Source organism: Anguilla rostrata, chromosome 16 (assembly GCF_018555375.3).
Source record: "Anguilla rostrata isolate EN2019 chromosome 16, ASM1855537v3, whole genome shotgun sequence".
NCBI lineage: Eukaryota > Metazoa > Chordata > Actinopteri > Anguilliformes > Anguillidae > Anguilla > Anguilla rostrata.
In genome coordinates, this window is record NC_057948.1 from 9,111,517 (window position 1) to 9,138,878 (window position 27,362).

At 50.8% G+C, this 27,362-nt stretch overlaps 1 protein-coding gene across 1 annotated transcript in view; it reads left to right on the top strand.

Annotated features, from left to right (window-relative positions):
- Positions 1 to 27,362, top strand: part of si:ch211-266k8.4 (TBC1 domain family member 10A) — a 75,441-nt gene that overhangs the window by 11,626 nt on the left and 36,453 nt on the right. The window contains exons 9-10 of the mRNA XM_064313533.1: positions 675 to 792; positions 7,216 to 7,331. Coding sequence (XP_064169603.1) covers positions 675 to 792; positions 7,216 to 7,331 — 234 coding nt within the window. The remainder of the gene's footprint in view (positions 1 to 674; positions 793 to 7,215; positions 7,332 to 27,362) is intronic.

Consider the following 27,362-nt stretch of genomic DNA (forward strand, 5'->3'; position numbering starts at 1 on the left):
GCCCGATCGGCAGGCGGAGCGTTGGGTACTCAAGCCCAAAACAGACAGGGCGATGTTTCTTCTCCCTGTCTGGGCCGGGGCTGTGGGGTGGGGGGACTGTGAAACTAACAGGTTAAACCTGGAAATATTTCACTTGGAACCACTGCTCCCCACACATCGAACGCTCGTGGATGTTACCGTAAGCGACGGATACTCGAAGGCTCTCTTATATCGCAGGCTTGGTGGCCGCAGTGCGTAAACGGTGCGTCAGCAGTGCGTAAACAGCACAGCATGCATCTCGTCCGTCTGCGTCCGTTCCGTTCACTTAGCATCTCATGCAGTCTTTCCCCAGCTGGTTTTCCAGAAGGCCACAGGTGTGTTTTGCTTCAAACATGAGTCACACAGTCTGTGTACGCACATTTTGAAATAAATAATAAATAGCAATTTGATAACGCTTATGCTATTATTAATGCTATATATACACACAAACACACATATAAATATATATAAACACGAACATAAATTTATAATCACAGCCCAGTGGTGCACTTAGTCTCAAAGCTCTCTCCCACTCCCCCTCTCCTCTCTCTTCCCCTTCCACTCTGACCCCCTTTTTCTCCCTGTCTTTCTCCCTTCCTCCCTCACTCTCTCCTCTCTCTCCCCCTCACTCTCTCTCCCCCTCCCTGCCTCTCCAGGTCTCTTGGCCGTGTTCCGCGTGGGGCTGGCCGTGCTGGAGCTCCTGGAGCCCCGCCTCCTGCAGATGACGGACGAGGGCCTGATGCTGCCCACCCTGCTGCGAGTGCCTGTGGAAGTGTGAGTGTCACCCCCCCCCCCCCAACCCCCCCCCCGCCCGGTGAACCGCAGCGAATGAGCACAACGAATCCACGTTTCACAGAGAGTGACTGCTTTCACCTCAGCCTGCTGCGTGAGAGCAGTATACCTGACCAATGGGAGGCCTGGCTGCTGGGATTGGAGATCTCTGACCTTATTGGTCTCTGAGTCAGGCCTAGATGTGGCCCAATTCCAGTGGTCTCAACAAAAAAAAAATTGTTAAAATTTATCTGAAGGAACCACAAACTCGACTTGACTGTTTGGTCATGATCACATGGAGTATTTTTTGGAGAAAGATTGCTGTATAACCTAAATCTGAATTCTCTGGTTCCCAATGGAGAAGCAGTCAGTTAAGGAGGATAGAGACTGCAAAATGCAAAAAAGTGGCTTTAAACAAGCTAATACTTTCCGCTTGAGAGAAAGAAATTAGAGTTTTAGGTCTCATTACAAGACTTAAACACATAAGACTGACTTTTTTTTACGGTGGATTATTGCGCGCATTTAGATCACCACAAAAATAAGTGGATAATTTCGTATTACATTCAAAACGAGTTTAAACGAATTTATATTTTGATAATTGGTGTTGAAAGCTCTCAGCAGCACACCGTCTGGTAGCTCTGACCTCCGATATGGCAGTCTAGTCAATCGGTTTAACTTTGGCACGAGATCAACATTTTGTATTTATTCTTAGACGTTTCCTTGGCAACCTCACAGCAAACAAAGGGGCTCGTCTTGGCTCACGATCGCACAGTAACCGATACAGAAGGACACCCTCATTTTATTTGAGTTTTTAAGCTGCCTGCTTTAATAAATGTTTTCATCATGCTTTGTGTAAGGAAACGGCTGCTGAAATTCATGGTTTTGTTCAGACAGATAAACTAGAGCAAGAGCCAGAGTTAAAGGGAGTTAAGTGTTACAGTTTTACACATGATTTTATTACTGATTTAAATTCATGTTGTTGCTCCTCTTAATGGTTGTTTTTGTTACCATTGTAACATGGACTGCCATGACAATAGTTGTTATGACAAATGCACAAGCTTTGGCCACATGCAGTCTTAAATACGCGATGGTAATAAAGGATTAAATAGAAGTGAGAGGGAGAGGGCGGCCCTTAGTTGATAGGAAATTGACGGAAAACAGGTCTCTCTAGCTCGCTAAAGCCTCTCCGCTTATTGTTAGCCCGTAAAGGGCCGTTTCTCATCCACCGGTTTGGGTCAGTGGGTGGAGTTGGCGACGGTAACTACGGCAACGGAGCCATGCTCCCCCGTCTGTGGGCTGTGCCTATAAAGCCAGTGCCTGGGCCTTTCGCTGATTAAACCTCGTTTGCTTTTCCGCTCTGCTTTACACCACCGCACCGACTGCGGAGCCTGCTCGCCGGTAGCCTATCAGTAGCGTGGCTGGAAAAATTAAAGACCCAATCAATCGCAGTGCAATTGCACTTTTTAACGGCATTTAAAGTGTTCATGAAGCTACAATTTTAAGGTCTATTTTTCCTTTTTGAAGATTCATGACCAGGAAAATAATAACTTTTTGTTTATGAATAAGATTAATTAAGACATGGTCTATAGTTATTGAAGTTTTTTCCTTTGTGACGAAATCCGGAGAGAACGCGAAAGCCTTGTTTGTTAGAAAGTTAACTAGGATGGTCTTTTTAGGTTTGGATGTTTCGTTTCGGCAGCCTTGTCGGCCAATTCCAAAGATCCTCAGCAGTCGTCAGTTCCACCGATTTTATCAACGCTCGGTCGCTTTGCGTTTTCGGCACAGACTTGTCACGTACCCAAGCGTCTTCCTCTCCCGTCTCCCCCACCAACTTGTTTTCCCCGCTGGCGGGTCTGCTGCGCTTTGAAAAAAGGCACTAGAACCAGGTCAATTACGGGCTCACCAAACATTCTGGAATAGCTTTCCGCAATCGGCTGTTTGCGCCATTCCATACTTTCCTAAAACCTTTGACAAAGACCAGCGCAATCACAGTAATACTGAGAGCTGAAGTGCAGTAATAAGGGTGGGCATCGCGAGGATGATGCGCACGAGTTATTTATTACTGACCTCAAAATGCAGAGATTCTCAAATCGTTAATCAATGTAGACCAACGGGTTCAGTGTGTCAGAGCGAGAGGGACGAGTCTTTCTTTTTCCCTATAATTTTTCCGAATGTTCTGCTCCATCTGCGAACGCCAACAGTCAATTAGAGATCGCCATTAAATCAAATGAGGCTGAGAGCCGGGAGCTGCATTTCACCGCGACGGCGGGACTCCGCTCGCCATGTGCGGAGGAAATTCGGCCCGCGTTCCAAAAACCAATTTGTCTCGAGCGCTCCCATCTTCTCCAGATGTTTGGGGGACTTCAAAGTGCCGTTTGAACAGCGGGGCTTGCCCTAATTGTAAGCTAATGCACTTAATGTCTTGGGCCTGTGATTGGCCAGCGGGTGGGACTCGGAGCCCCCAGCGCAGAGCTGTCATGACAACCGCTCTGAACTCCAGTCCAGTCACCGGCAGGTCAGGTCATGGAGTCTGTTCTGTACCTACAACACCTCTGATTAGACAGTCAGCTTGATCCTCCACACCTGGCACTTAAACTATGTATTTAGTTTAATATACTGCAACAATTACATTGTTTCTTTATGTCAACAAACTCAAATGAATAATATCTTACAGTTTGCTTTCTGTGGTTCTTTATGTATAGCTATTTAAAAGTAAGGATTTTTTGTGGACCCAAGATATGCCTTTTGTAAAGCATTACTTGTGTTAGTGTTGTTTTACTCTTGTTGACTTTGCCTGGACAAGAGTCGTACAAAATAATTGTACTGTACATAATAAATCCCTCACAATCACACTCATATCGTATGTTAAGAGGGAGGATTGGCAGATTCAAGTTTCTGCAATTGATCCAGTGATTAGCCTCAGTTTGCATTGGTCATCACGCCATAACGAGGTTTTAAATGCTAAATGAATAATGCAGCTTGTGCAGTAAAGGGTGAGGCACCTATAGGATTACTGCAAAGCTAATTGCCCCAAACCTTAGAGCAGCGTTGTTTCATTGTTTCAATGCTGCTAATGGGCCTCTGTGCAGAGTCATTCCGCTGTCGGGCTTTTAAGCCACCAAGAACAGAAGAGAGGGCTGCTGGGTGGCTGATCCAGTTAAGGCACCGTTCTGGTTCTGGTGTGTGGATGGGCCCCACGATCTGGAGTCTAATCCCGCTGGGTAGCCCAGCAATTCGGACATCACGCTAAACTGTGTTATTTGTGCTAAACTGATACCCATAGTTCTCTCTGCATGGACACCCCCCCCCCCCAACCCAGCAAATGCACACAAATATGTTGTTATACATTTCAATGGATTTTCCGGAATAATTCTCTTTGAAATGCCATGAGGATACATTCCCACTGAATGGTGACAATGATTTCCAAATATGAGGAGCCTGCAGGTAAAGCTCCTTAATCAATCGGCTCAAATGCACATGTTGCTGCTGGACTTAGCAGCACTAATATTGAATTTCCACACTCGTTTTCCAGTGCCCCCATAGAGACCAGTGAATTAATTTGTTCCAGATTCTTCCTCCTCACAGTCTCCGTTATGACCTATGTTTGCAGTTCTCTTGCGGTCTGTGTGATGGATCTCCATTATAATCAGTGCGTGGCCCATGACATGCTCTTCGAAGCTGCAGCCCTGTAAGGATGCAGTCGGCCTGCTGCACGATTGGTTTCCCTAACCCTGTCAATCACTGGCCTTCTTAAGGTGGACTTGATGGTACAGTGAACATGGTGTACCCCCCCCCCCCCCCCTTACCCACACTGCAGTTAAACCAGGATGATGATTGGTTAAGGATCCAGCCAGGCAGATTTGTATTTGTCTGACGTGGCTAATGGTTAAGTACAGGCTTTGGGAATATTAGGGGCCCCCTTGAAACCTGTTTTTTTTCCCCCAGACTGGGATTGTTTTTCCAGATTCTGATGGTGAAGCGTGACATTGTTCACTGCTTACCCAAATGACTTGAGAGCCAGAGGCTGTGAAAATAATCCATTTCCTGTATACTGTAATACACTGGTCGCTTACTCGTAAATAACATTGCATAATTTTATCTTTTTAACCTCCTAAGACTTGGCAATTGATTGTCCTCTGAAGAGCCCGTGAGTCTCTGGTCTTAATCTCAGGTATCATATATTATACTATGCTGCAACCTGTTGTTCTGGGGGGTGCCTTTAATGCACGGGGGGGGGGTTAGGGTCATGACCCCAGGATATCGGGTGTGCCCAGGCTCTGTACCGCCACCTGTACCGTGACAGCTTCTCATCTCCTAATCCGATCTGTGATGTGCAAAGTGGAGAAGTCCAGCTGCGATATGCAGTTAACTGATTAAGGACTCAACTTTCCTCCATCTGGTGTCTCTCCCCCCAAAAGTGAAGTTTTTAAAAAATTTACATTTGGGTCTGACGAATGTGGACCACTGTTCCCCTCTCTTCCGTCTTCCCTATCTAGAATACCCTTCTCAAACCCCTTGCATTTAACCACACTTGAATTTTAATTGGCTACTGGCACAAGTGTTTTGGTGATACTGCACCTATCCTTGATGATCTGGGAGAGTTGTGAGAGAAATCTAGCGCTGTCAGGTGAATTCACTCATGTTTTTGTATGTTATAATTTGCTCTGGATAAGACCATCTGCTAGATGAATGTAATGCTTGAGAAGTTGACAGACTGTCAGTAACCTGGAGCTGCATTACAGTTATGACCCTCCGGTTGGGGTGTCTGTTTTTGCTTTGGCTGCCGTGCCAGTTATGTATAGCAGAGCCGCAAGCTGCATTGCGATGACGTTTTCTCCATAATGAGCAGTTATCAACAGGCATAGCTTTCCAAATATTGTGGTACAATAGTACCAGCTATAATTAGTTTAGTTTCAGCCCATGTAATCCAGAGCATGAAAATGTAATGAAAGCTGGGTTTGTCCACTTCAGTGGCCTGCTTTAGTAGATCCATATTTTGCTTGTCAACAACTATAGAAAAATTATAACTTGACAACAGTTAGCCAACCTTTTTGACGAAGTAGCCCATAACTCTGGTTTAATTGTTTGGTCGTGTTGGAAATAGCAAAATAGATGTTACGACCTTATTTAACAGTTAAATGTTGTTACCTATTATTGTGTATATTCCGACATTTCAGCCATTTTGAATGACGTTAGTTTCCTCCTCCCCGGCAACCCAGAGCTCTGTAATGATACCTGACTTTCCACCTTAAGTCTGGGTTAACGGGCTGTTCTGTTGGATCTTTCCTGGTCAGGAAGGCCCTCATTACGAGTTTTCAAGGCATCTGGAAGGCCTCATTATGAGTGAACACATAGCCCCTCCCCCTTCTCCTGCCTGCTGTCTGTATGGGGGGGATGGGGCGGGGCCAGGGGGCGTGGTCTTACGGGGCTCCCTCCTTTACTGTGAACAGAGACGGGCTATTCTGACTGCTGGACAACAGCCTTGCTTCATTTGTTTCTTAGATGTGAAAAAGAACCTCTATTTTTATGCTCTAATGATTTGGCAGTATTGACTTGCTAGCGCCAATCGCTAGCAGTTCAATAAGAATCAAGTTCATTTCTCGGCGCTTCCCCGAGCATCAAGTTTAGCCGAGGAAGAAAGCCAGTGGCGTAGAAGGCAACGTGAATGTCAGTCCTGCGATGTGTCAGAGGTCCGACAGTCACAGACTACTGACAGCTGCAGGCCAGCAGCAGGTGAAATCAGTGACACGCGTGCTTTCTTTCCCTACCCACTGCCGACAAGTGCAGATGACTGACTTATGAGGGAGCCCTTCTGCTGTGATTGGCCCCCTATACTGTAGAGTGGTGCTAACATGTGTGCTGCTCTCGTGTGTCTTCCTGCAGTCTTACAGTGTGGTAACATGGCCTCTCTCTCTCTCTGTCTCTCTCTATCTGTGTTCCTACAGTCTTACAGTGTGGTAACATGGCCTCTCTCTCTCTCTGTCTCTCTCTATCTGTGTTCCTGCAGTCTTACAGTGTGGTAACATGGCCTCTCTCTCTCTCTGTCTCTCTCTATCTGTGTTCCTGCAGTCTTACAGTGTGGTAACATGGCCTCTCTCTCTCTCTGTCTCTCTCTATCTGTGTTCCTGCAGTCTTACAGTGTGGTAACATGGCCTCTCTCTCTCTCTGTCTCTCTCTATCTGTGTTCCTGCAGTCTTACAGTGTGGTAACATGGCCTCTCTCTCTCTCTGTCTCTCTCTATCTGTGTTCCTGCAGTCTTACAGTGTGGTAACATGGCCTCTCTCTCTCTGTCTCTCTCTATCTGTGTTCTTACAGTCTTACAGTGTGGTAACATGGCCTCTCTCTCTCTGTCTCTCTCTATCTGTGTTCTTACAGTCTTACAGTGTGGTAATGCGTCCCCCTCTCTCTTGGTCTGTCCCCCCCCAGCTCTCAGCACTGCGTGCTGGTCCCTGCTCTGTGGGGCACGGAGGTGCAGGAGTGGGAGATTGACTGCATGAATGGGCTGGTGCTGGAGGAGACCGGCGAGGGACGCCACCAGCAAGGTACCCTGTGCGGTCTGCACCTCCAGGCACTCAAAGTGCTTTACAGGAATGAGTGAGAACTCGCCTCACCTACGACCAATGTGTGTAGCACCCACCAGCCATTTTGTGCCAGAACACTCATCACACATTAGCTGAGGTGGAGAGGGAGAGAACAAGACTTAGCCAATTAAATCAAGGGATGATTAGCTAGCAGGTGGAGAGCAGACACCAGGGACCTCCTACTCTTTTGCATTGAGTGTCATGGGATCTTTAATGACCACAGTGAGTCAGGACCTCTGTTTAACGTCTGCAGTCTACACCATATACTCACTACAGTCAACACCCCGCACACACACTGCAGTCTACACCATATACTCACTAGTCAACACCTACAGTCTACACCCTGCACACCCGTCTACACCATACGCACACTGTGCAGTCTACACCATATACTCACTACAGTGAACACCCCGCACACACACTGCAGTCTACACCATATACTCACTACAGTCAACACCCCGCACACACACTGCAGTCTACACCATATACTCACTAGTCAACACCTACAGTCTACCCCCTGCACACCCGTCTACACCATACGCACACTGTGCAGTCTACACCATACGCACTCACTGCAGTCTGCTACATTGCACACACTGTTCAGGCCGCACGGGGCCTGCTCAGCACCGTGTCCAGCGTTCAGATGGTGTGGGAGTGGGCAGTCACTGTGGGTCACCTGGAGCAGTGTTTCCTGAGTCAGCGGACACGCTCCCAATGCTAATTCGGCTAAAAATAAAATCGGTTACACATTGAACGGGCCATCGAGGTCTACATACATCTACATATATTGCTTTGTGCTTACCGAAAATAACAAATCAATCAATGGGTCATTTTCTCTGCTCGGTCTATACTACTTGGTGTGCGCACAAACATGGCATGGATAAAAAAAATACTGATTATTTATTTTTCACGGTCACTCAAGACAGGAGGCATGGCTGGACAATTGAGAATTGAAGGTCAAGTGTGAAAGTCTGACAGGTGTAGCCCGAGACAGCTCGGCCATGCCGGGTTTGGTCCCTGGGGACGATGCCTACTGTAGCCCACAGTCTATAGCAACCAGCAGTACGGCGAGCCAGACAAGCCTGTCTTTAGCGGAAGTATTTTCCTCAAACTGCAAGGTGTGTGTGTGTGTGTATCGTGTGTGTATAATGTGTGTGTGTGTGTGTGTGTGTGTGTGTGTGTGTGTTTGTTTGTAGGTGGAGTGCATATCTGTCCCTACCATCCATTATTGCAGGACAAAAATCAATGCCTGTTTAACTTCCCCCCCTAAAACCTCTCTGAAGGTATACGGGAGGACATTGCGCCTCTTTGTCCCCCTCCTCCGAAGCCCCCCCCGCCCCCCCATGTTCATCCCAGCCCATGAAAGCCCCTGTACAGCGCTGGACTTACCTCCCTTACCCTCGGAAATTAGGAAACATTTAGTTCGGTCAGATGTGGACAAGTCGGCGATAGATCGGGGCCCTTTGGGACGCTCACGCGGCGGATCGGATTTCGGGCGATTGTGCCGTGGGGGGCGCTCACAATGCGGCCCTTTGTCAACGGCCCCCGCCCCGCCCCCCCCCAGCCACCTCGCGCAGATAGCATCGGACGCTCATCCCGTTTGTCCTCTTCCCACCGTCTCTGTCACTAAAATCAGGACCTGGAGCCAGTGACTCGGCCCACTGAATGGAGCTGAAAGATCCCTGGGTGCCTAAAAATAAAACTCTGGGACGGTGTTCGGTTGGACGATGAGCGTTTGTGAACCAGCCTGACGTGGGTTAGCTTAGCACTTAGCACCGTAGGAGCTTTATGACCTGCCGAGCACTTTCTTTGCTCTTTCTTTTTTTGTAAATACTTCTTTTTCAGTTAAGGCAGTTATCAAAATATAAGTACGACACGTAAAAGGTAGTATCACTGTAGAACAGTTGTAAGGTGTTCCCCTGATGAGTCTTCGCTCGTCTAAAGCTTTGGTGTGGTAAAACGCGCAGGTGCGTGTCTAGACCTTAACTGAAGAAGCAAATACTGTGAAAATGAAAAAGGGTTAAATATGAAATAGCGGGCTCTTCGGGGGAAGCGGTTCAGACGCGCAGTCTCAGCCGCTGACCGTGACGAGATTGCGGATGATGTCATCGGGAGAGGCGCCGAGGCAGACGGCGGGGGGGGGGAGTGAATTGGGTCAGGCCTGCGGGGACCTTCGGTCGGTCTGCGTTTGGGTTTCTGTCATTTACCGGCGAGCACCTCTGGTTCTGTCTGGCGGAGCCGCGCCGGTCCCCCTTTCTACGGTCCTCTCTCAGACAGTTGCGATTTCGATCCTCGCAGTAGAAAGAGCGCGTGCGCCGCGAGCGCGTCGCTGGCTTTCTGAGCCGCCCTCAGGTGTCCGACCTCGCCCGCGGGTGTAGACGGAGGATTTCCCGTCGTGCTTTTTTAAGGACCCGAGAATTCCCTCCCTTCCGTGCGCTCGACACGTCGAAGCGGCCGCCCGTCGCGCTCCGCCGGTTCCAGGTGACTCGCAGCCCCGCCCCCCTGCCCCCCCCGAGACGAACAGAAACTCCCCCCGCGGGCCTCGTTGCCCCGTCTCGCTGATTCACCCGGCTAACAAACCTCTGGCCGCACGCCTCCCAACCCCCCCCGCTCCGCCCCGGCCTGTGAGTCACCCCTCCATCTGCGCCTACCCGGGGCTAAGACGCTAAGATCAACAGAAAGCCCACAGGTAGCGAGCGACAGGCTAGCGGCGGGCTAGCGAGTGAGCAATTGACGGGCAATCGACGGGCTAGCGAGCGGGCTAGTGGCAGGCTAGCGAGGCTGGTGAGCAAGCTGGCGGCGCTAGCGGTGGCGCGTGGCTAGCAGTAGCAGCGAGCGGGCTAGCGGCAGGCTGCAGCGAGCAGCGACAGCGATTAGCTGGCAGGCGGTAGCGCGGGCTGCGGAGCAAGCGGGCTAGGAGCTAGCAGCGGCAGGCTAGTAACAATGCGTCCCGGCGTCGTTGTTAGTCGGTCGTTAGGCGTCGTGTAGCCATGCACGCTTGACGCTGCCCTCAGGCGATCCAGCTGAGTGGGACTGGGGTGCCGGAGCCCTGCGTTGTGTAGGAGTTGCACGTGGCTGTTCAGAAAATGAGTCACAGGGCTCAGTGATTGTTCAGATCGTCTGCATTTGATTGCTTGTCTGAATATATGAGAATATGAATCTATTTAAAGGCTGCCTCTCAAACTGTACCTGTTGTGCTAACTGGCAGGTGTACTGCAGGGCTGAATCAGAGTGTTTTTGTTGGGCTGAATCCTACAGTGTTTCTGCTGGGGCGAATCCTTCTTGACAGGCTGTGGGTGTGTGAGCATGTGTGTGCGCGTGTGTCCCTGTGGGCCCTCCTGGCTTACTGTAGTTGTTGTTCTCCTGTAAAGTTGGAAAGGTATTCTAGGCTGCAGGGGGAGTTATAGAGGAAGTGCACAAATTGTAAAAGAAAAATATTTCTTCATTTTTACCTAAATGACACATAAGTGGAAATCGGAACTGCTCTGTTGCTACACTCTTTGGCACCAAGGTCACTGTCCCATTAGGCACGCAGAGTCTTGAATGACTCTTATTGTAGTATGTTTCTACCAGCTGTGTCTGCTGCGTTCTGGGAAAATGAGTTCATTTTTTTCAGAAGGCAGCTCTTGCTGTGTTTTAGAGTCCCAGTGAGCCATTCCGCGCTCTTAAATCTCCTCTTAAAGCGAATCCCGGCCTTTTAATCCTGTGGCATTAACTCCCAGACATGAATTTTTGATGACTACATTTCGCATTTTTCTCGGTTGCGTTTGCGCTTTGTCTCTTGACACAATTCAGTCTGCGCGAGGTGATCATTAAAATCTAAAGCTGGAAAGGTACTGCACCCTCAAACCCCCCCCACCCCCCAAAACCGCCATCCACACTTCTGAGCCTTTGACTCGACGGCTGGGAATCCATAAGGAGGTCGCTCCGGTCCCCCAACTACCCCCCCCCCCACAACCGTTCGCCTCGCTTCGCACTGATCACAAGCAGGCCGTGCCTCTCCAGGAAGGCTTTGATCTCAATTTTCAACTTTTCGATTTCAAGGTGCTTTATTGGAACACTGTGTTCCAAAAGCAAGAGTTGCATAGAACAACAGTAACAAAAACAAAATAAAAAAATCTCTCGGTCCTTTTCAAGTTGCCGGAAGTTTCCGTCGTCACGGTTGCAAGGCCTTCTTTTTTTTTCTTGAAGCGTCCTCGGCCCCATTCGCTATTCCGTCAAAACGGCTCCCAGAAAACCCGAAGAGATGGCGGATTTAGTATTTAGTTCAGCGGTAAAAAAAAAAAAAAAAGTTTAGAACGCGCTTTCGGCGCTGTGGGGTGTGGGGGTGCTGGGCCGCTGTATCTGGCTCGTTGAGGGGGGGAGGTGGGGGGGATTGTATTCTGCCAGCCCGCGTAGGGAAGCTTGCCTTTGCCGAACGGCGGGCGCCGCCTCAGCACAGCAGAAGTGATGACTCGCGCTGCGGCTCTCCCCTCGCCCCCGAGCGAGGCCTGCGTCCTCCAGGGCAATGATTCAGCTGCTTCCCCCCCCCCCCCACTCCCCACCGCTGTGAAACAGGGAGCTAGCTCACCTTCGGGAGGACAGGCGAACGCTGCCCGAGGCGAGGTGGGGGTGGGGGTGGGGGTGGGGGTGGGGGGGGGTGGATTAATGTCGGCCTGCGACTGTCTGCGTCAGCACCGGCTGTGGGCCGTCCTTGAGGGGCCGCCCGTCACGACGAGCCAGACGTCACGACAAGCCAGACATCACAACATCACTAGGCCTCGCTGCAAAACAGCCTCGCGTTTGAGGGGGGAGTGATGTAGGGCGGTGGAAACGCAGAGCGCTTGAGGGGGGAGTGGTGTAGGGCGGTGGAAACGCAGAGCGCTTGAGGGGGGAGTGGTGTAGGGCGGCGGAAACGCAGAGCGCTAACACGCGGCAAGCGCTGAACAGCCGCACCCGCTTTCCTGCCGAATTCACCCGCTCGGCGACTGCCGTTTGACGGCCAGCTAAATCGGGCGCCCTCAAAGAAATGTTGACTCGTGTGCGTGCTATCGCACACGTCACGTAAAATGGGAAGTGCGGCACTTATTCTCCACGCTGTCTTTCTGTGATAAAGCTGCGAGACAGAATGCTGACAATGCTGCGCGGGATCCAGGAGCTGGAATCGAATCTCTGGGCGGAACATGGAAAAGAAAGAAAAAGCGCTTAGCGGGGAAAAGGCTCGGAATGTTCCGGCTCTCCCCCGATAACCCGCCCCCCCCGCAGGTCGACCCGCTCCGGTCACCTCGGGAACGTTCTGACCGCGGCAGGGAGAAGGTCGGGAGGCGTTTCGATTCAGCGAACTCGCTTTCTGAGCTGAAAACCGAGATGTGGAAACACGACGCCGGTCGGGGGGGGGGGGGTGAAAAAAAAGAGAAAAACACCTTGAGGCTGCGTGCGACCTTTCGTGCGACGCCGCTGTTGGTCCGCAGGTGGCGCTTGTATCCCCAAGGGAGCTTGCCTGTTTTTTTTAAATTTGTTTTTATTTTAAAAAAGTTTTTGGATGCGTTCCGCGAGGCTTTCTCGACAGCGGAAATTCTGCTCTTGCGGCAGTCTCTGTCTGGGAATTTCTCCAAATCAAATATCCCTCCCCCCCCCCAAAAAAAACCCTCAAGTTCATTAAACTGCAGCGAGCCTGGATTTTTTTCAGCCGCAGTTTTGGTGAGCGCCGCTCTTAATGAACTCATTAAACCCGGAAACCGTGACAAACAGGAGCGCAAGGGCTGTGTGAGAGGCTGTGGCTCGCTGAGGGTCACAGAGGTGAAGTTGTTCGGCTTGAGGGACGATCCGATGTCTCCCGCGCCGGTGAGAAGCCACTTCAGGGCCCAAAGGCCCCTCCCGCTGTCCTTTCCAAACCGATCCCTCTCTCTCTCTCTCTCTCTCTGAAGTCGAATCTTTCAGTGTGTGAAAGCGCATTAAGGAGGCTTCAGATTCAGAGCATGACCAGCTAGCACGGCCAGTTAAGGCTAATTTATAATCCGTCGCTCAGCGCTTTTGACGAGTGTCGGTTGGGGGGGAAAAAACGACATATTTTCAACTGATAAAAGTATAGCTTGACACCTCTTCTCAATGTTGCGCACGTGTAGAATTTTTGCACGGTCATATTTTGTCCCGGAGTGTGCGGGGGGACGGTTTGTAAACGTAGACAAAAACGGTCAAGAGTTTGGCGTCTCGTTACCATGGAGACAACAGAACCCTTCCCACAGGCCTTCGCTGCAGTGTAAATGCTAAAAGTCATGTGACACTTGACATCTAGCTGCTTGCATTTTACCTGGCGGAACAATAACCGAATTTGCTTTCGAGATCGATAGGCATTTGCTTTCAACAATCCAGCCCCTTCAGGTAACTGAGTGGGAGGTAGGGGGTAGGGGGAAGGGAGTAGGGAGTGGGCATATTGAGCAGTTTAATTGGGCGCTGCTATGAGTCTGTGCTGAAATGGTTCGAGGCGGTGCGTGTGCACCCACCCGTTCCCACAAGGCAGGACAGCGTTTCATTTCGGGGAGCCGTCTGTCTCCTGTCTTTTTTTTTTTTTTTTTTTGACAGGCGTGTGTGCGGGCACTCCCACCGGCCTGGGGCTTAGCGCTTCGCTTCCTTTGAAGTGATCCATCTTGCGCAGCTACACTGTCTTCCTTGATCTTCCCTCACAAATTCCCCCCCCGGCCAGTCCCCCTCCCAAGGCCGACGATGGCTGTATTTAGGCAGGTTCCCTCATCCAGGGAACTCGATTCTCACCTCAGTGATCCAATTAAGATTTGCACTAATGCCATGGTAGTGCAACTCTTAACAGTTAGTGTCTTTTTTTAAATTGATTTTCTATTTATTTATTGTGCCATAATAATTTTCATTCAGCCTTTTATACACTTTATGCTCTCATCCAATACAGGCTGCATTTTTTTTTTTTTTGTTGCATAAACTCTATTTATTTAGCTGGATATTGACTGAAGCAATCGAGGGTTAAATGTTTTTTTACAGCACTGACCCACCTGTAGAATCAAACCTGCAACCTCTCCCTCGCAAGTCCAGTTCCCTTTCCGCTGTACTGCACTGCCGGACTGTGCTGCTGCCAGTGTTCCATAAGTGACTGAACCGCGATCCTACGTTGGTAGATGGAAAGCAGAAGAATTTATCTGTTCCTTTTGGTGGTCCATTCTTTAGAGACGTGTGGTTTTTGCGTGACATTGATGATCCAGAGGGTTTAAGTGGCATTTTGAATGGCACAGCATTACGGAGTCAAGTGGCTGGGATTAATTGGGAATCATTGGCCGGGATTAATGGGAATCATTGGCCCGGGATTAATGGGAATCATTGGCTGGGATTCATGGGAATCATTGGCCCGGATTAATGGGAATCATTGGCCCGGGATTAATGGGACTAACTCTGGAGTAATTTAGGGATTGTCGCAGCATGTCTTTTTGTGTACCGCGGCGATCTTCCACTCGCGATCGCAAAAAAATGCGCCGTGTGCAAAAAGGGAAAAAAAGAAAAAAAGATCCCTAACGTAACTGACTTGGCAGCAGCCCTGTTTTTTTTCCTTTCTCGCGTTCTGTGTTCTTCTTTTAATGACGCCGACGTGCGCCAAGATCCTGCGGCCAGCTGGAAGGTGATTGCTGTGACTTTTCCCAACGCCGCCTCGGGCTCTGCCACATCCAGCCCGAAAAAGTGTGTCAAATATCTCATCGTCTCTCTTCCCTCTGTTTGTAATTTATGGCTGGTACGTGCAGATTTAGAATCGCGTGCGGTCGCCTCAGCGTGTTGGGCTACGTGCCGCTGCATCGGTGAGGCCTCCTCGTGCCGCGTCATTGGCCCGCGCGCGGTAATGCTGGGTTGTGAAACCTGCCCCGTTAGCATCGCGCGGCCTTGTTGTTTGCGTTTGAGTTATTACAGGCAAGCGCCCGGAGGCGGGTTCTCCGTGAAACGCCTAGATGTGTTTGGACTGTGACGGATTTCTCCCGGGACCTTGTGTTACCCTTCTGCCCCGCCGGATGATGGCGGGTTATTTTCGTTTGACTGCGGTCCGGCGTTTGCGGAAGCGCGGCTTCGGGTTGCGCGAGTGCGGGGCGAACCGCGTCGGCCCCTCGGGCCGAGGTTCTCGACTCGCGGACCCCCCGACGACGAGGAAAGATTCGGGAGCGCTTTTACCCTTGGCCCGCAAATGTGTTTCGAAACCCTGTCCTGCCGAGCCTTTTCATCCTTTCGCGCTTCGGAGCGCTCGGGGCCGCGAGCCTCGACCGCACGCTCTGCGGAAGGATTCGCTGAGAGCCGCGGCGACGGCGCAACCGGGCTCTCCAGCGAGCGTGACAACGCTATGGCGATGATCGGATGCCGCCGTCGTGCTTCACTGACTCGCTCACTTTCCCTCTTCTCTCTCTCTCTCTCTCTCTCTCGAGGCTGGGACTCCCTGAATAGCAGGGACAATGGACTCACTCACTCACTCTCTCTCTCTCTCTCTCTCTCTCTCTCTCTCTCTCTCTCTTCCCCCACTTTTCTCACTCCATCCCTCCCTCTCTCTCTCTCTCCCTGGTGACTAGGGGCTCCGAAGTGAACCAGGTTCCCTTTTATGGGGAACCTCAGCCGTACGAAGACCACGAGCTCAACTGCCCCAACCGCCATTTTACCCCCCCCCCCCCCAGCGCGTGACGGCCGGGGACGCCTCCCGCCATCGGCTCCCCTTTCAGAGCGGGGCGCGTTTCGGGCGGGGCCCCTCGCCGCGTCATCGCGTGCCGAGAGCACGTAGAGACGCACGAGAAAATTACAGGCTGCTGAATAATTGGTTGTAATTGCAAATTTTGACGAGCGGACGGAAAACGGGCGTCGTGATGATCGAGATTGTCTTTAAGCCGTCCTCTCCCTCTTCAGACTCCTTGGAGACTGCTCGGTCCCGGGGGTTGAGGGTTTCTCACTTGGCTTTTGTCACGGGGGCCAGTCCTCCCCTCCCCTTAGAAAATCCCAGTTTAAACCAGGCCCAATCTGGTTGTGTGGTTTTGATGTGTGTGTGTTGTGGGAGAGTGGGTGTGGTGTGTTGGAGTTGAGGTGTGTTGTGTGAGTGTGAGTGGTGTGTGTGTGCGTGTAGTGTGTAGGTGTGAGTGTGTGAGTGTGTGAGTGTGTGAGTTGAGTTTTGGTGGTGGTGATGATGAGTGAGGTGGTGAGTGAGTGGTGATGTGGGTGAGTGTGTGTGTGTGTGTTGTGTGGTGTGGTGTGGTGGGAGGAGTGTATGTGTGTGTTTGTGCATTTTAGGGATGGAGGGAGGTTCCCCTGCAGCCCCCCAGCCTGTCGGGCTGTAGTATCAGCCTCCTGTACAGGGGCGTGCCTCCAGAGACAGTTGGAGCAGAACAGGGCTGAAGCGCAGTTTTAATCACAGCCTCAGGGGGGCGCCGCGCTGCTCGGTCTCTCTCTCTGCCTTCCCCTGCCTGCTGAAGCGCTGAGACGCAGAGGGCCCCACAGGGCAGAGGGCAGAGGAGTGTGCTCTCTCTCTCTCTCTCCCTCCCTCTCTTTCTCTCTCTCTCTCTCACTCTCCTCTTTGTCTGTGTCTCTCTCTCTCCCTCCCCCTCCCTCTCATTCCACTCTTTGTCTAGGTCTCTCTCCCTTTCTCTCTCGCCCGCGCCTCCCTCTCTCTTTACCTGAGGCAGACGCGCAGCTGTCTCTTTGTATCACAGAACCCCGCTCTGACACGGAAACTCACGGAAGCACCGGGGCTGTGGGCCCGCCCTGGTAGGCAGTGGTACGCGCCTCCACTGTTGTTCTAACACACCTCAGTGTGCTTAATCTGAGGGGCATTTTGAAATATCCCCCTCTTAAAATAAATGCGCTGCTTGTTTCTGCCATACTTACGGCTGACTTTCACATTTCTCAGCCTGTCACTCCGGGCTTTGTGTGATTCAGCTCAGGCAGCATTCAGATTTGGCATTCAGCCCTACAGTCATTTGAGCTGCGTGTGTGTGTGTGTGTGTGTGTGTGCGCATGTGTGTTTCTGTGTGTGTGTGTGTGTGTGTGTGTGTTTGTCTGTCTGCGCTTGTGTGTGTGTGTGTGTGTGTATGTGTTTGTGTGTCTGCGCTTGTGTTTCTGTGTGTGTGTGTGTGTGTATGTGTTTGTGTGTCTGCGCTTGTGTGTGTGTGTGTGTGTGTGTGCATGTGTGTGCGCTTGTGTTCCTGTGTGTGTGTGTGTGTGTGTGTGTGTGTGTGTGTGTGTTTGTGTGTCTGCGTGTGTGCGTATGTGTGTGTGTTTGTGCGTCTCTGTTTGTGTGTGTGTGTGTGTATGTGTGTGTGTGTCTGCGTGTGTGCGTATGTGTGTGTGTGTTTGTGCGTCTCTGTTTGTGTGTGTGTCTGTGTGTGTGAGTGTAGGCGCATGTGCGAGGTATGTATTTTCAGAGAGCTGTCTAGTAAAACAAAGACTCGACTAGATAAACGATCCCCTTCTCAAAGGGGCTTAAGCCCCCGCTGAGCATGTAGGGCGGTCTGTGGCAAGCAAAGATGCTGCAGGCTTTAGCAAAGACCCGACACGTGTAATTCTGCATGTTACGCACAAGCCGTCAGAGTAGATCGATTGTTGCGAGACGCAGCCTCGTTACAGCGATTGCGTTTTTCTCCCCCAGTTTGTATTACTAGTAAAGTACTGAGTATTGAGGCTAGTGAACGCGCGTCCACTGACTCGGTAGACGTAAAACCCCGCTTAACTCTACGTCAGAACGCACAGCATTGCAACTTTATTTCACGTTGTGCTGATGAATGGCGAGAGCTGGGGTGGTGTATCGGTGACTCTGAACGAACACGCTCGAATAACCCCTTACCGAATGAAGGTGTGAGTGTTTATTTGTAGGCCGGCTCAGCCCCGTGCATTGATATCAATGTAATTAAAGCTCGACCTTGAATCCGTAGAGCCCGCCTTTTGTGTGACACGTTGAGTGTGACAGCGTTGAAGCTACGTGGCGCTCAGGGTAGCGCGCGCCCGAAACAGTCTCCGCTAATTCGACCGGGCGTTCAAAATGCTGCGTCGCCGGCCTGCGACACCAGGCTTCAAACCCCGCCGCATCGCCATGCAGACTTCGCGTCCGTCTGGCGGATTTGGCTATCGCGCGTTCTGTGGGGCGCGTGATCTTCGACGGGCGACAGAGGGGGCGTCATTTTCACGATTTTGGCCATCAAGGGTCTGCTAGCCAGCTGCAAACGGGCAGAAGTTGTATCGTCGGGATCCATGTGTGTGGACTCTTTGACTTTCACGTTGGTATCAATTTGAAAAACCTAACCCTTTTAATACTAAAGAAATGCCACGCCTGTGCTACACGTTCTAAAACAAGCACGAAACCGTCCAGACCCACGGCGCAGCTGTACAAAGTGTCATGAGTAAAACCTGGCTAACTATATAGCTAGCTAGCTAGCTATGGCATGTCCTCACCTCTGTAACATTATTTGTTGTGTCCATACATCTGTATCGGTGGTACGCGCTAACTAGGTTAACTAAAGTAGGCGAAACGCTAACATCTGAGGCCTGACCCCTAACGCTGTATAATGTGAGTTTTGTCAGAGGAAGCTAGCGCTGTTGACCCTAACACAGTATAATGTGAGTTTCGTCAGAGGAAGCTAGCGCTGTTGACCCTAACGCTGTATAATGTCAGTTTCGTCAGAGGAAGCTAGCGCTGTTGACCCTAACGCTGTATAATGTCAGTTTCGTCAGAGGAAGCTAGCGCTGTTGACCCTAACGCTGTATAATGTCAGTTTCGTCAGAGGAAGCTAGCGCTGTTGACCCTAACGCTGTATAGTGTGAGTTTCGTCAGAGGAAGCTAGCGCTGTTGACCCTAACGCTGTATAATGTGAGTTTCGTCAGAGGAAGCTAGCGCTGTTGACCCTAACGCTGTATAATGTCAGTTTCGTCAGAGGAAGCTAGCGCTGTTGACCCTAACGCTGTATAATGTCAGTTTCGTCAGAGGAAGCTAGCGCTGTTTACTTTCTCTCGGGCTCTTCTTTAAGCCTCCTCCTCCGCCGTCGCTCTCCGAAAACATCTCTGCGAGGATGTCTCCTCTCCCGACCCCAATTGACCCGAATTTCCTGCGGGGGAGCTCTCTTTACTTCGGTTTACCTCTGTAGTGTCTGACCTGCCCCAGAGTAAACTCGGGGCGGCGGTCCGTCTGACGCAGGCGTTCGAGCTGCTGCCGTTTGAAGTGCCGCTGGTCTGGTGGAAGCGTGGGCCCCCGCGCGGGTCCCTCGGGGACGCGAGAGCGGCGGCGGTATCCTTCGTTTGTTCGCGCGGGTGACAGGGGGGACGCCGAGGAGCCCGGGGGCCAAAGTGCCGAGTCAGCGCCTCCATTGCCCCCTTCGGCCCTGCTGTTCAGGGAGTCCCAGCCTCGAGTGAGGGAGTGAGGGAGTGAGGGAGTGAGGGAGTGAGAGGAGTGAGAGAGTGAGAGAGTGAGAGAGTGAGAGAGTGAGAGAGTGAGAGAGTGAGAGAGTGAGAGAGTGAGAGAGTGAGTGAGAGAGTGAGAGAGGGAGTGAGAGAGTGAGTGGACTGAGTCTGTCTGTTTGTGTATGTGTGAGTGTGTGAGCGTGAGTGTCCATTGTCTCTTCGGCCTTGTTGTTCCTGGAGTCCGGCCTTCCCAAAGAGAGAGAGAGAGAGAGATAGAGAGGACTGCACGGCAAAAGCAACAGAAACAGGAAAGAGCCGTTCAGCTCCGCCAGCGTAACGCATCATCACCCGCCACGGTCTCGGGAAGGCGGTGATTTACCGAGCGGGGCCGCCGTCTGCGGCCATCTCTCCGGGCGGCCGGGTTTTTAAGCGGGACTCAGCTGGAACGCAAACAGCCTTTTCGGCAAAGGGCTCGGGAGGCCGGCGAAGCAGTAACGAGCCGCGAGGGGGAGTTTCCTGTCCCGCCGCGGCCGTATCCCGTTCCCCTCTGTGTTTTTGTTCCCCCCCCCCCCCCCCCACTTCCCCCCGAGTCCTTCAGCATCAGCAGAAAGAGAAGCGGCGGTCATCTTGTGCCAGAGAGCAGCCCACGTCGGATCTGGCCGCCGTTGCCGTCGCTGGGCCTTTGAGAGGGGTCGCCGCCGCCGCCGACGAGGGGCTCGGCGCGTTTCGAATCGCCGTCCGACAGCTTAGCAACTCGCCTCCGACGGCAACAATGGAGGGCCGTCGCCGGGCGCCGGGGCCCGCCGGGTCGCCCGGGCCGCAGTGAAAGCCGTCGCTATTGAGCGAAGCGTGAAAAGGACGCGCTTAGCATAATCGCAGGAAGCCGGCAGCTGCGTTGCCCCAGTTTCTGCTTTTCAGACTCGGCAAACACTTCTTAAATGTTCTTTTCAAAAGACTGTATGTTAATGTTTCAAAGCGCCCGGATTAAATCGCTTTCAGCGGCACGAAAACATATGAGCTAACTTTTTGAGTTCGTTGAGTTCATCGCCCTAATGTGACTGATAACGTTTGAAGTGTATCGACATGACAATCAATCCCTTTATGTTCCAAGAAAGTAATTAACTCTCCTGAAAAATGATAAACATTGCCTTTTGGCAATACGTTTTGTGCTGATAACGGATTTCAAAGCTTGCTGCCCTTTACCGTGTTTGTTCAGTTAAACAATCGCAATCTAAGATGTTTAATTTCGTGCGTGCTGTTCGATAGAGTGAGCAGGAGATTGAAACGGCCGTGACTCCCAACTGACAGTAGTTTACGTTATTGTACGTTGGATAAATGGTAAATGGACTGCATTTATATAGCGCTTTTATCCAAAGCGCTTTACAATTGATGCCTCTCATTCGCCAGAGCAGTTAGGGGTTAGGTGTCTTGCTCAAGGATAAAAGCGTCTGCCAAATAAATGTAATGTAATGTTATTGTCTTTCCCTCAAAAGTGAACTGGGGCTTAAGGATTTACAGCGCAAAGGAATGACGCTGCAATTTCGCGAACCTTTGACGCCGGCGATTCGCGGCGGAGCGAGAAATGCGAACCGTTCGTACCAGTCTTCTCGGACGCCGGCCCGAAACGTTTGCGCTCGGTCGCGGCGTAAACCTTTCGGAGCGGGTGGAAGCTGGACGTCTGCCATTTTACTGTAAAACAGGTTTTAGCATTCACTCATCACTGGGTTAAGAACAGGTTCTTGCTCTTTGCGCTAGGATTGTTAGCTATTTTATTTTTCTTGGCGGTTGCAAAGCAATTACAGAGCATTTAGAATAATAATAAGTGTTCCTAAACTGCTCAGGGTATATTATATGGTTAACGTATATTTACGACCCTCGAGAGAAACTGAGCATGTGACCTTGCACAGCCCATTGTATTTCTCCACCGTTCAGTTCTCCGCGCTAGGCACAGTCAGTTGTTTTTGCTCCTTCTAGAAAACCAGCGCAGACGTAATGATGGAGTAATTGTGTGGTCTTTTCATGTGTTCCTGTGGCAACACGTTCGCTGGAATTGGGGGTGGGGGATCAGGCCTCTGCTGCAGTTAATGCCAAGGGTGCAATTAGGACGTTGCTTGGGCTAAGTGGAGCGATGCCGGTTCGCTCCGCATTCACACGTGCCACACCTATATAGAAAGCAGCCGTCTGTGAAATCACAGACGGCTGCCAGCCTGCGTGTGCATCTCTGCGGACGTCCCTGTTGTGTATGTTTGTGTGTGTGTGTGTGTGTATTTGTGTATGTGTGTGTTTGTGTGTGTGTGTATTTGTGTGTTGTGTGTGTGAGTTTTGTGTGTGTTTTTGTGTTGTGTTTGTGTGTGTGCGTTTGTGCGTGTGCGTGTGTGCATTTGTGTGTGTGTGTGTGTTGTGTGTGTGTGCGTGCGAGTGTGTGTGTGTGTGTTTTGTGTGTGTTTTTGTGTTGTGTAACTCTGACTCTTGTACACTGGAATCTGGGGGCCCCCAGTTCATTAGCCTTTGTCGTTTTGACGGGAAACGGCTCGGTGGGCACATCCCTCTGGCGAGCGAGTCATCGCCGCCCTTTGACCTGTCGGGGTGAATCAGCCTCCTCTCGGCTGCTCTCCGTCGCCCCTCTTTCTCGCCCCGTCTTTGCCACGGGAGCGGCGGTCTGCAGGTGGTGAAAGTGTCTGGCCCCCCCATCCCTCCCCCCCCCCCCGCCCTCACAGTTCCAGCTCCGGAGGTCTGCCTTTGAAACCCCGGGACTTATTCACGAGCACCAGGCCTTTTCCCAGGTGCCCCGGGTGCAAACCGCTGACCGAGCCAACTTGGCATGCCGCTTCCCGCCGGACCGGCAGCCTCGTTCGGCCCGGTGTTACCCAGAACCCCCCCCTCCTTCCCATCCCCCCACCCCCCCCCCCCCCCCCGCCCCCCTCGGCTGCTGAGAGTTCGCTGAGCCGGGTCAGGTGTATCCCCTCCGGAGCGCACACGTGCGGGGCGCTCTGATTTCGGCGCAGATCCGGTTACCCGGAGGGATCGGCGCGGGGGCGAGCGGGAGGACAAAAGGGCTGCGGTCTCCAGAGCCGTCTCTCCGCGCTCGTCCGTCTCACCTGCGCATGCGCGTAGCCGTGCGACCCAGCGCCTGTGTAAAGGAGACATGGGCACAGACTCCCCCCCCCCCCTTTTCTTTTGTTAGGGCTTTAACTAAATGTAACGTTGACTACATTTAGGCCTTTATGAACCCTGGTACATTGGAGGAACCCGCCAAAAAAAAGAAAACATTTCTGGCACCTGCTGCTGAAAGGCTTCTGAAGCCGCGCTGCCCTTTTTGTGATTGTTTTCGCTTTAAACAGGAACAGTAGGCGATCTCCGAGTTCACTCCGTGTTCTTTGGGTGGAAACTCCCCGCTGTTTGCTCTGGACCGCGCTCGCCGAGTTCCCACCGATTTCCCGCCGTCCTTATCACACTTCCTGCCGCTTGCGCTCTGCTCGCGAAATTGCCGGCTGGCTTACCGCGTTTTTGCCAGCGGCTGTTCCCTCTCCGAACGGCACAGGCCCCGCCCCTGTGTGGCGCGACCTGCCAAGTGCACGACCCACACAATTAAGGTAATGCTGATCTATTGTTTGGCCTGGGTCGCTCTTTAAATGTATCTGATTTAATGCTATTCGGTTTAAGTTGCTGTAACGTTCGTTGGGAGTCGCGGCGCGAGCACGTGACCTCGGGGCTCGTTTCCCTCGGTCCCTGCGGAAATTTTCCCGTGAGTCCCTCCGCGGCGGATGGCGGCTCGCTCCCCTTGCTGTGACGTTTTAATGCGTCGGCCGCCCCCACGACTGCTCCTCCTCGGGGGCAGGCGAGAGAGACTCCCTTTTATGAATTTAAAAACATCAATCAAGTCCCCTTCAATCTCCTTAACAAAGCCTGAAGAGATTAAGTATCATTTGCATTTCCTCTTAACTTCTACTTTTCATACCAAGAACCAGTTTAGTTGCCCTTCTTTGGACTTTTTCCAGAGCCTTCTTATAGCATAGTTCCCCAAACTATGTTAACTGGGCAAAAATCCATTAGACTTCATCAAAGAGGTCCAGAACTGCAGATTGTCATTCTTCTTGACACCAAGAGAGCAGTATTGTGTTCTAGTTTATGAAACAGTCAACCCTCTTCCCTGAAGCCTGTCCTCAGCGCTCTGAGAGACGGCGCTGATCTTAGGCGCCAGCGGTGAGCCGGACGGATGAGGAGCCCACGAGTTCACGCAGCGATGGCGAATATGGAGTCGGCCCCGGCACCGCCCTGCGCCGCAGGCACTCTGTACTTCACCGATCCAAGCGCTCGCATACTTGTCACGGTGCGGTTTCCGGCTTTCCCCGAGCATCATTTTAATACAGAGTAGCATCATGGTTAGCTTGCACCTGTAGGTTGTAGGTTCGATTCTCAGGTGGAGCACTGCCATTGTCCCCTTTACCAGGGTATTTAATCTGAATCCAGCTTCTGTTGTATGAAATCAATGCGAAAGCTGTGTCAATACCCGTGGAGAGCAGCCCCTGCTCAATACCTTAAATGTAAATGAAGTGTAACCCCTGCCCACCCGACGTGTGTTGCTGCCGTGCATTAAAAAATGTGTCTTAAAAGTACATAGCGATGCAAACGGACCTATCGAGAAACAAAGAGAGTATCCAGCACTGCAGCAATCCTGGAAATGAAAGCCTGTAAGGGCGCAGTCTCCTATGTGACCTGACAGGATCTTCCACACGCTGACAACTCTCTATGTAAATAAATACTTCATAATACTCATGTGGAATGTACCTTCTGCTAATTACCACTTATGGCGTCTTAGTGTACTGACAAAACTCAGCCTGAAAAGTCTGTTGCAGTTTGCTTTTGTTAATCCTTTTTATGAATTTAAGAACATCAATCAAATCCCCTTCAATCTCCTTAACAAAGCCTGAAGAGATTAAGTATCATTTGCATTTCCTCTTAACTTTTACTTTTCATACCAAGAACCAGTTTAGTTGCCCTTCGTTGGACTTTTTCCAGAGCCGTCTTATAGCATAGTTCCCCAAACTATGTTAACTGGGCAAAAATCCATTAGACTTCATCAAAGAGGCCCAGAACTGCAGATTGTCATTCTTCTTGACACCAAGAGAGCAGTATTGTGTTCTAGTTTCTGAAAGAGTCAGCCCTCTTCCCTGAAGCCTGTCCCACATCGGTCAGCGCATTGCCTCTGCTGAGGGGGCGGCCTGGAGCGCGCGGTGCAGCGGCCTAGCCGCAGTCCACACGCCTCCCATTGTCCTCCTCCGAACCCAGATACCGGTTACCATGCCGGCTGTTATATCAAGCTACCTTGGAAAAATCCCGCCGGGCAGTTTTTTTTTTCTAAAGGTTCGGCCGTGCGCTTTTGTAACAACTCAGATGAATGGGGACAGCGATACCCCCGATTTAGTTCTTTCTTAACTCGCTAGGAGACGTTGACAAATTGCGCTTTGAAGCAGAACTCCGTGTCCTGGAATTGTAGTGAAAGCTTATATGCTGTTCTCCTCGCTGTTTGGCATTTAGGGCTGTACTGTAACGCTTCATGTGGGACAGTGAACATTGCAAATATCAACCAAGTTAAACTATGCGGTTGTTCCCTGCACTTGGAACGGTACTTCTCTCTAGGGTTTTCGACACACTTGTTCCTGGTTATGGGTATACACTTTGTTGTACGTCGCTCTGGATAAGAGCGTCTGCCGAATGCCTGTAATGTAATGTAACCAGCCTCACTGCTCCATGTTCACGATGGGCTTCTGGGTCTCCAGATTAATTTTGAATACAAAGGGCTAATCATCTGGAGAAGGTAACCTGCTCATAGAAGGTTTCCACTTCTTTACATAGGCTTTATAGTAATTTCGCATATGCTTACCTAGAGCAACTATCTCAGATGGTATTTATTTACAGGCAAGCCATTTACACGGCTGCATATTTTACTGAATTCAGGTTAAATACCTAGCTCAAGTACCTTGCTCAAGTACCTTCTTCAAAGTACGTCAGCTCCACGTTTGGGAATTGAATGCACAACCTTTGAGCCTCGGGCCCAGTTCCCTAACCACGATCCTGCCCTGCCGCTCATGTGAGTAGTTTTTCAGATCTCTTTAATATTCCGGTAGCTTCCATTTTGCTTAACCAGCAGCCGTGGGAATGGAAGCGGCGGCGGGTTCAGCCAGCCGCTGGCACTGCCGAACTTGGCCCGCGGTCGCGGCGCACGGCTCCCGCTAATCTCCGTCTCCCAGGGTTCCTGTTCCGAGACGCCGTGGCAACGGGTTGCCGGGCCGACGCTGTTTACCTTTTCCGCCCCGAGAGGAAGCGGGAGCGGGAGCCGTCGGCGGCGGGGGAGGGAGGCGCGCGGACTGGGGTGTGCGCTGCTCTGCTGCGGCCTGCCTGCTCTCCGCTTGCACGCGGCGCTCCCTGTTACTGTTCCTTATCCTGCCAGTACCCCCCCCCCGAAAGTAGCAGATTTTACTCACTGCTCTGTTAAAAGTCCAATTAACCCTTCATATGCCTAACGGCATTTCCAAAAGGCCACACCCCTTCCTTTCAGTTCCGCTCGTTGGCTCTCTGCTTTAATGGTGGGACTTGACATGCACGTTTAGTGACACATTAATATGATGCTGTTACATTTGTCGTTTCATATTTTTATTATAAGTATACGTACACACATCTTTAATATTTTACTATTGATTGATCCGTTTTAGTACAGTTAGTTCGAATAAACTATATGTAAAGTGTTTTAAAAGAAAATCAGGTCATTTTGCACACCACATCTTAAAGGGCATTGTCTGTCCTGCATTAATATTGTGGGTGGGTAACTTGTGAACTGTGAGAGAATAAAAAAAAATGGCAGCTGCATTTTTATATTTGGAAATATGCATACTGCTTCAAATTATTGTAGACGCAAGCAAAAAATATTTAGGTGCAGTGTACCTTGTGTCCTGCACTCAGGGATTCGGTTTCCGTTATTTGCCAGAAATGCAACCTAAAAAAAAAACCTGAAAGCACCTGCAGGCTAAATATAGAGTTTTATTCTTTAGAATTCATTCCAGAAAAAGATGAGTGAATGCTCTCTCATTTTAGTTGATGAGAAATGAATCGAATGAGAAATGCACGGGAACAATGCATGGCCTGTTCAGTTTGTTTTCTTTTCGAATTCTTATTTATGCTCCTGGCTATAATTTGCTAAATTGTTCTTTTCTTCTACTAACTTTGGACGTTTATTGTGAAGTAAAGCCAAACTGTTTTCTGAACATGTTGAAACAACTTTTTTTGTAATCATCCAGTACACCCTAATTAGCCGCCTCATGGATAATTTTTGAGTGCCTAAGTCATCTTCCTGGGGATTTCCAACCGATATTTCGTGACGGTTGCCTGAACCGCACAGATTTAAAGTCATTTTGTGATGCGAATGTAAATATTTGTTATTATCATTAGTAGTAGAAATATAATGCATTTCATATTCATTTGGGTCATATGTGATATATTGCCTAAAGGAACTGGCACCCCCAAACACTGGCCATCGGTCTGAAATTAGCTTCCATAGGGGTGAGAGCCTTGGCTAACGGATGACTAATGAAATCCGGCTCGCTCGATTCGCTTTCCCGCCTTTAATAAGAAGAGCAGCTATTGGCC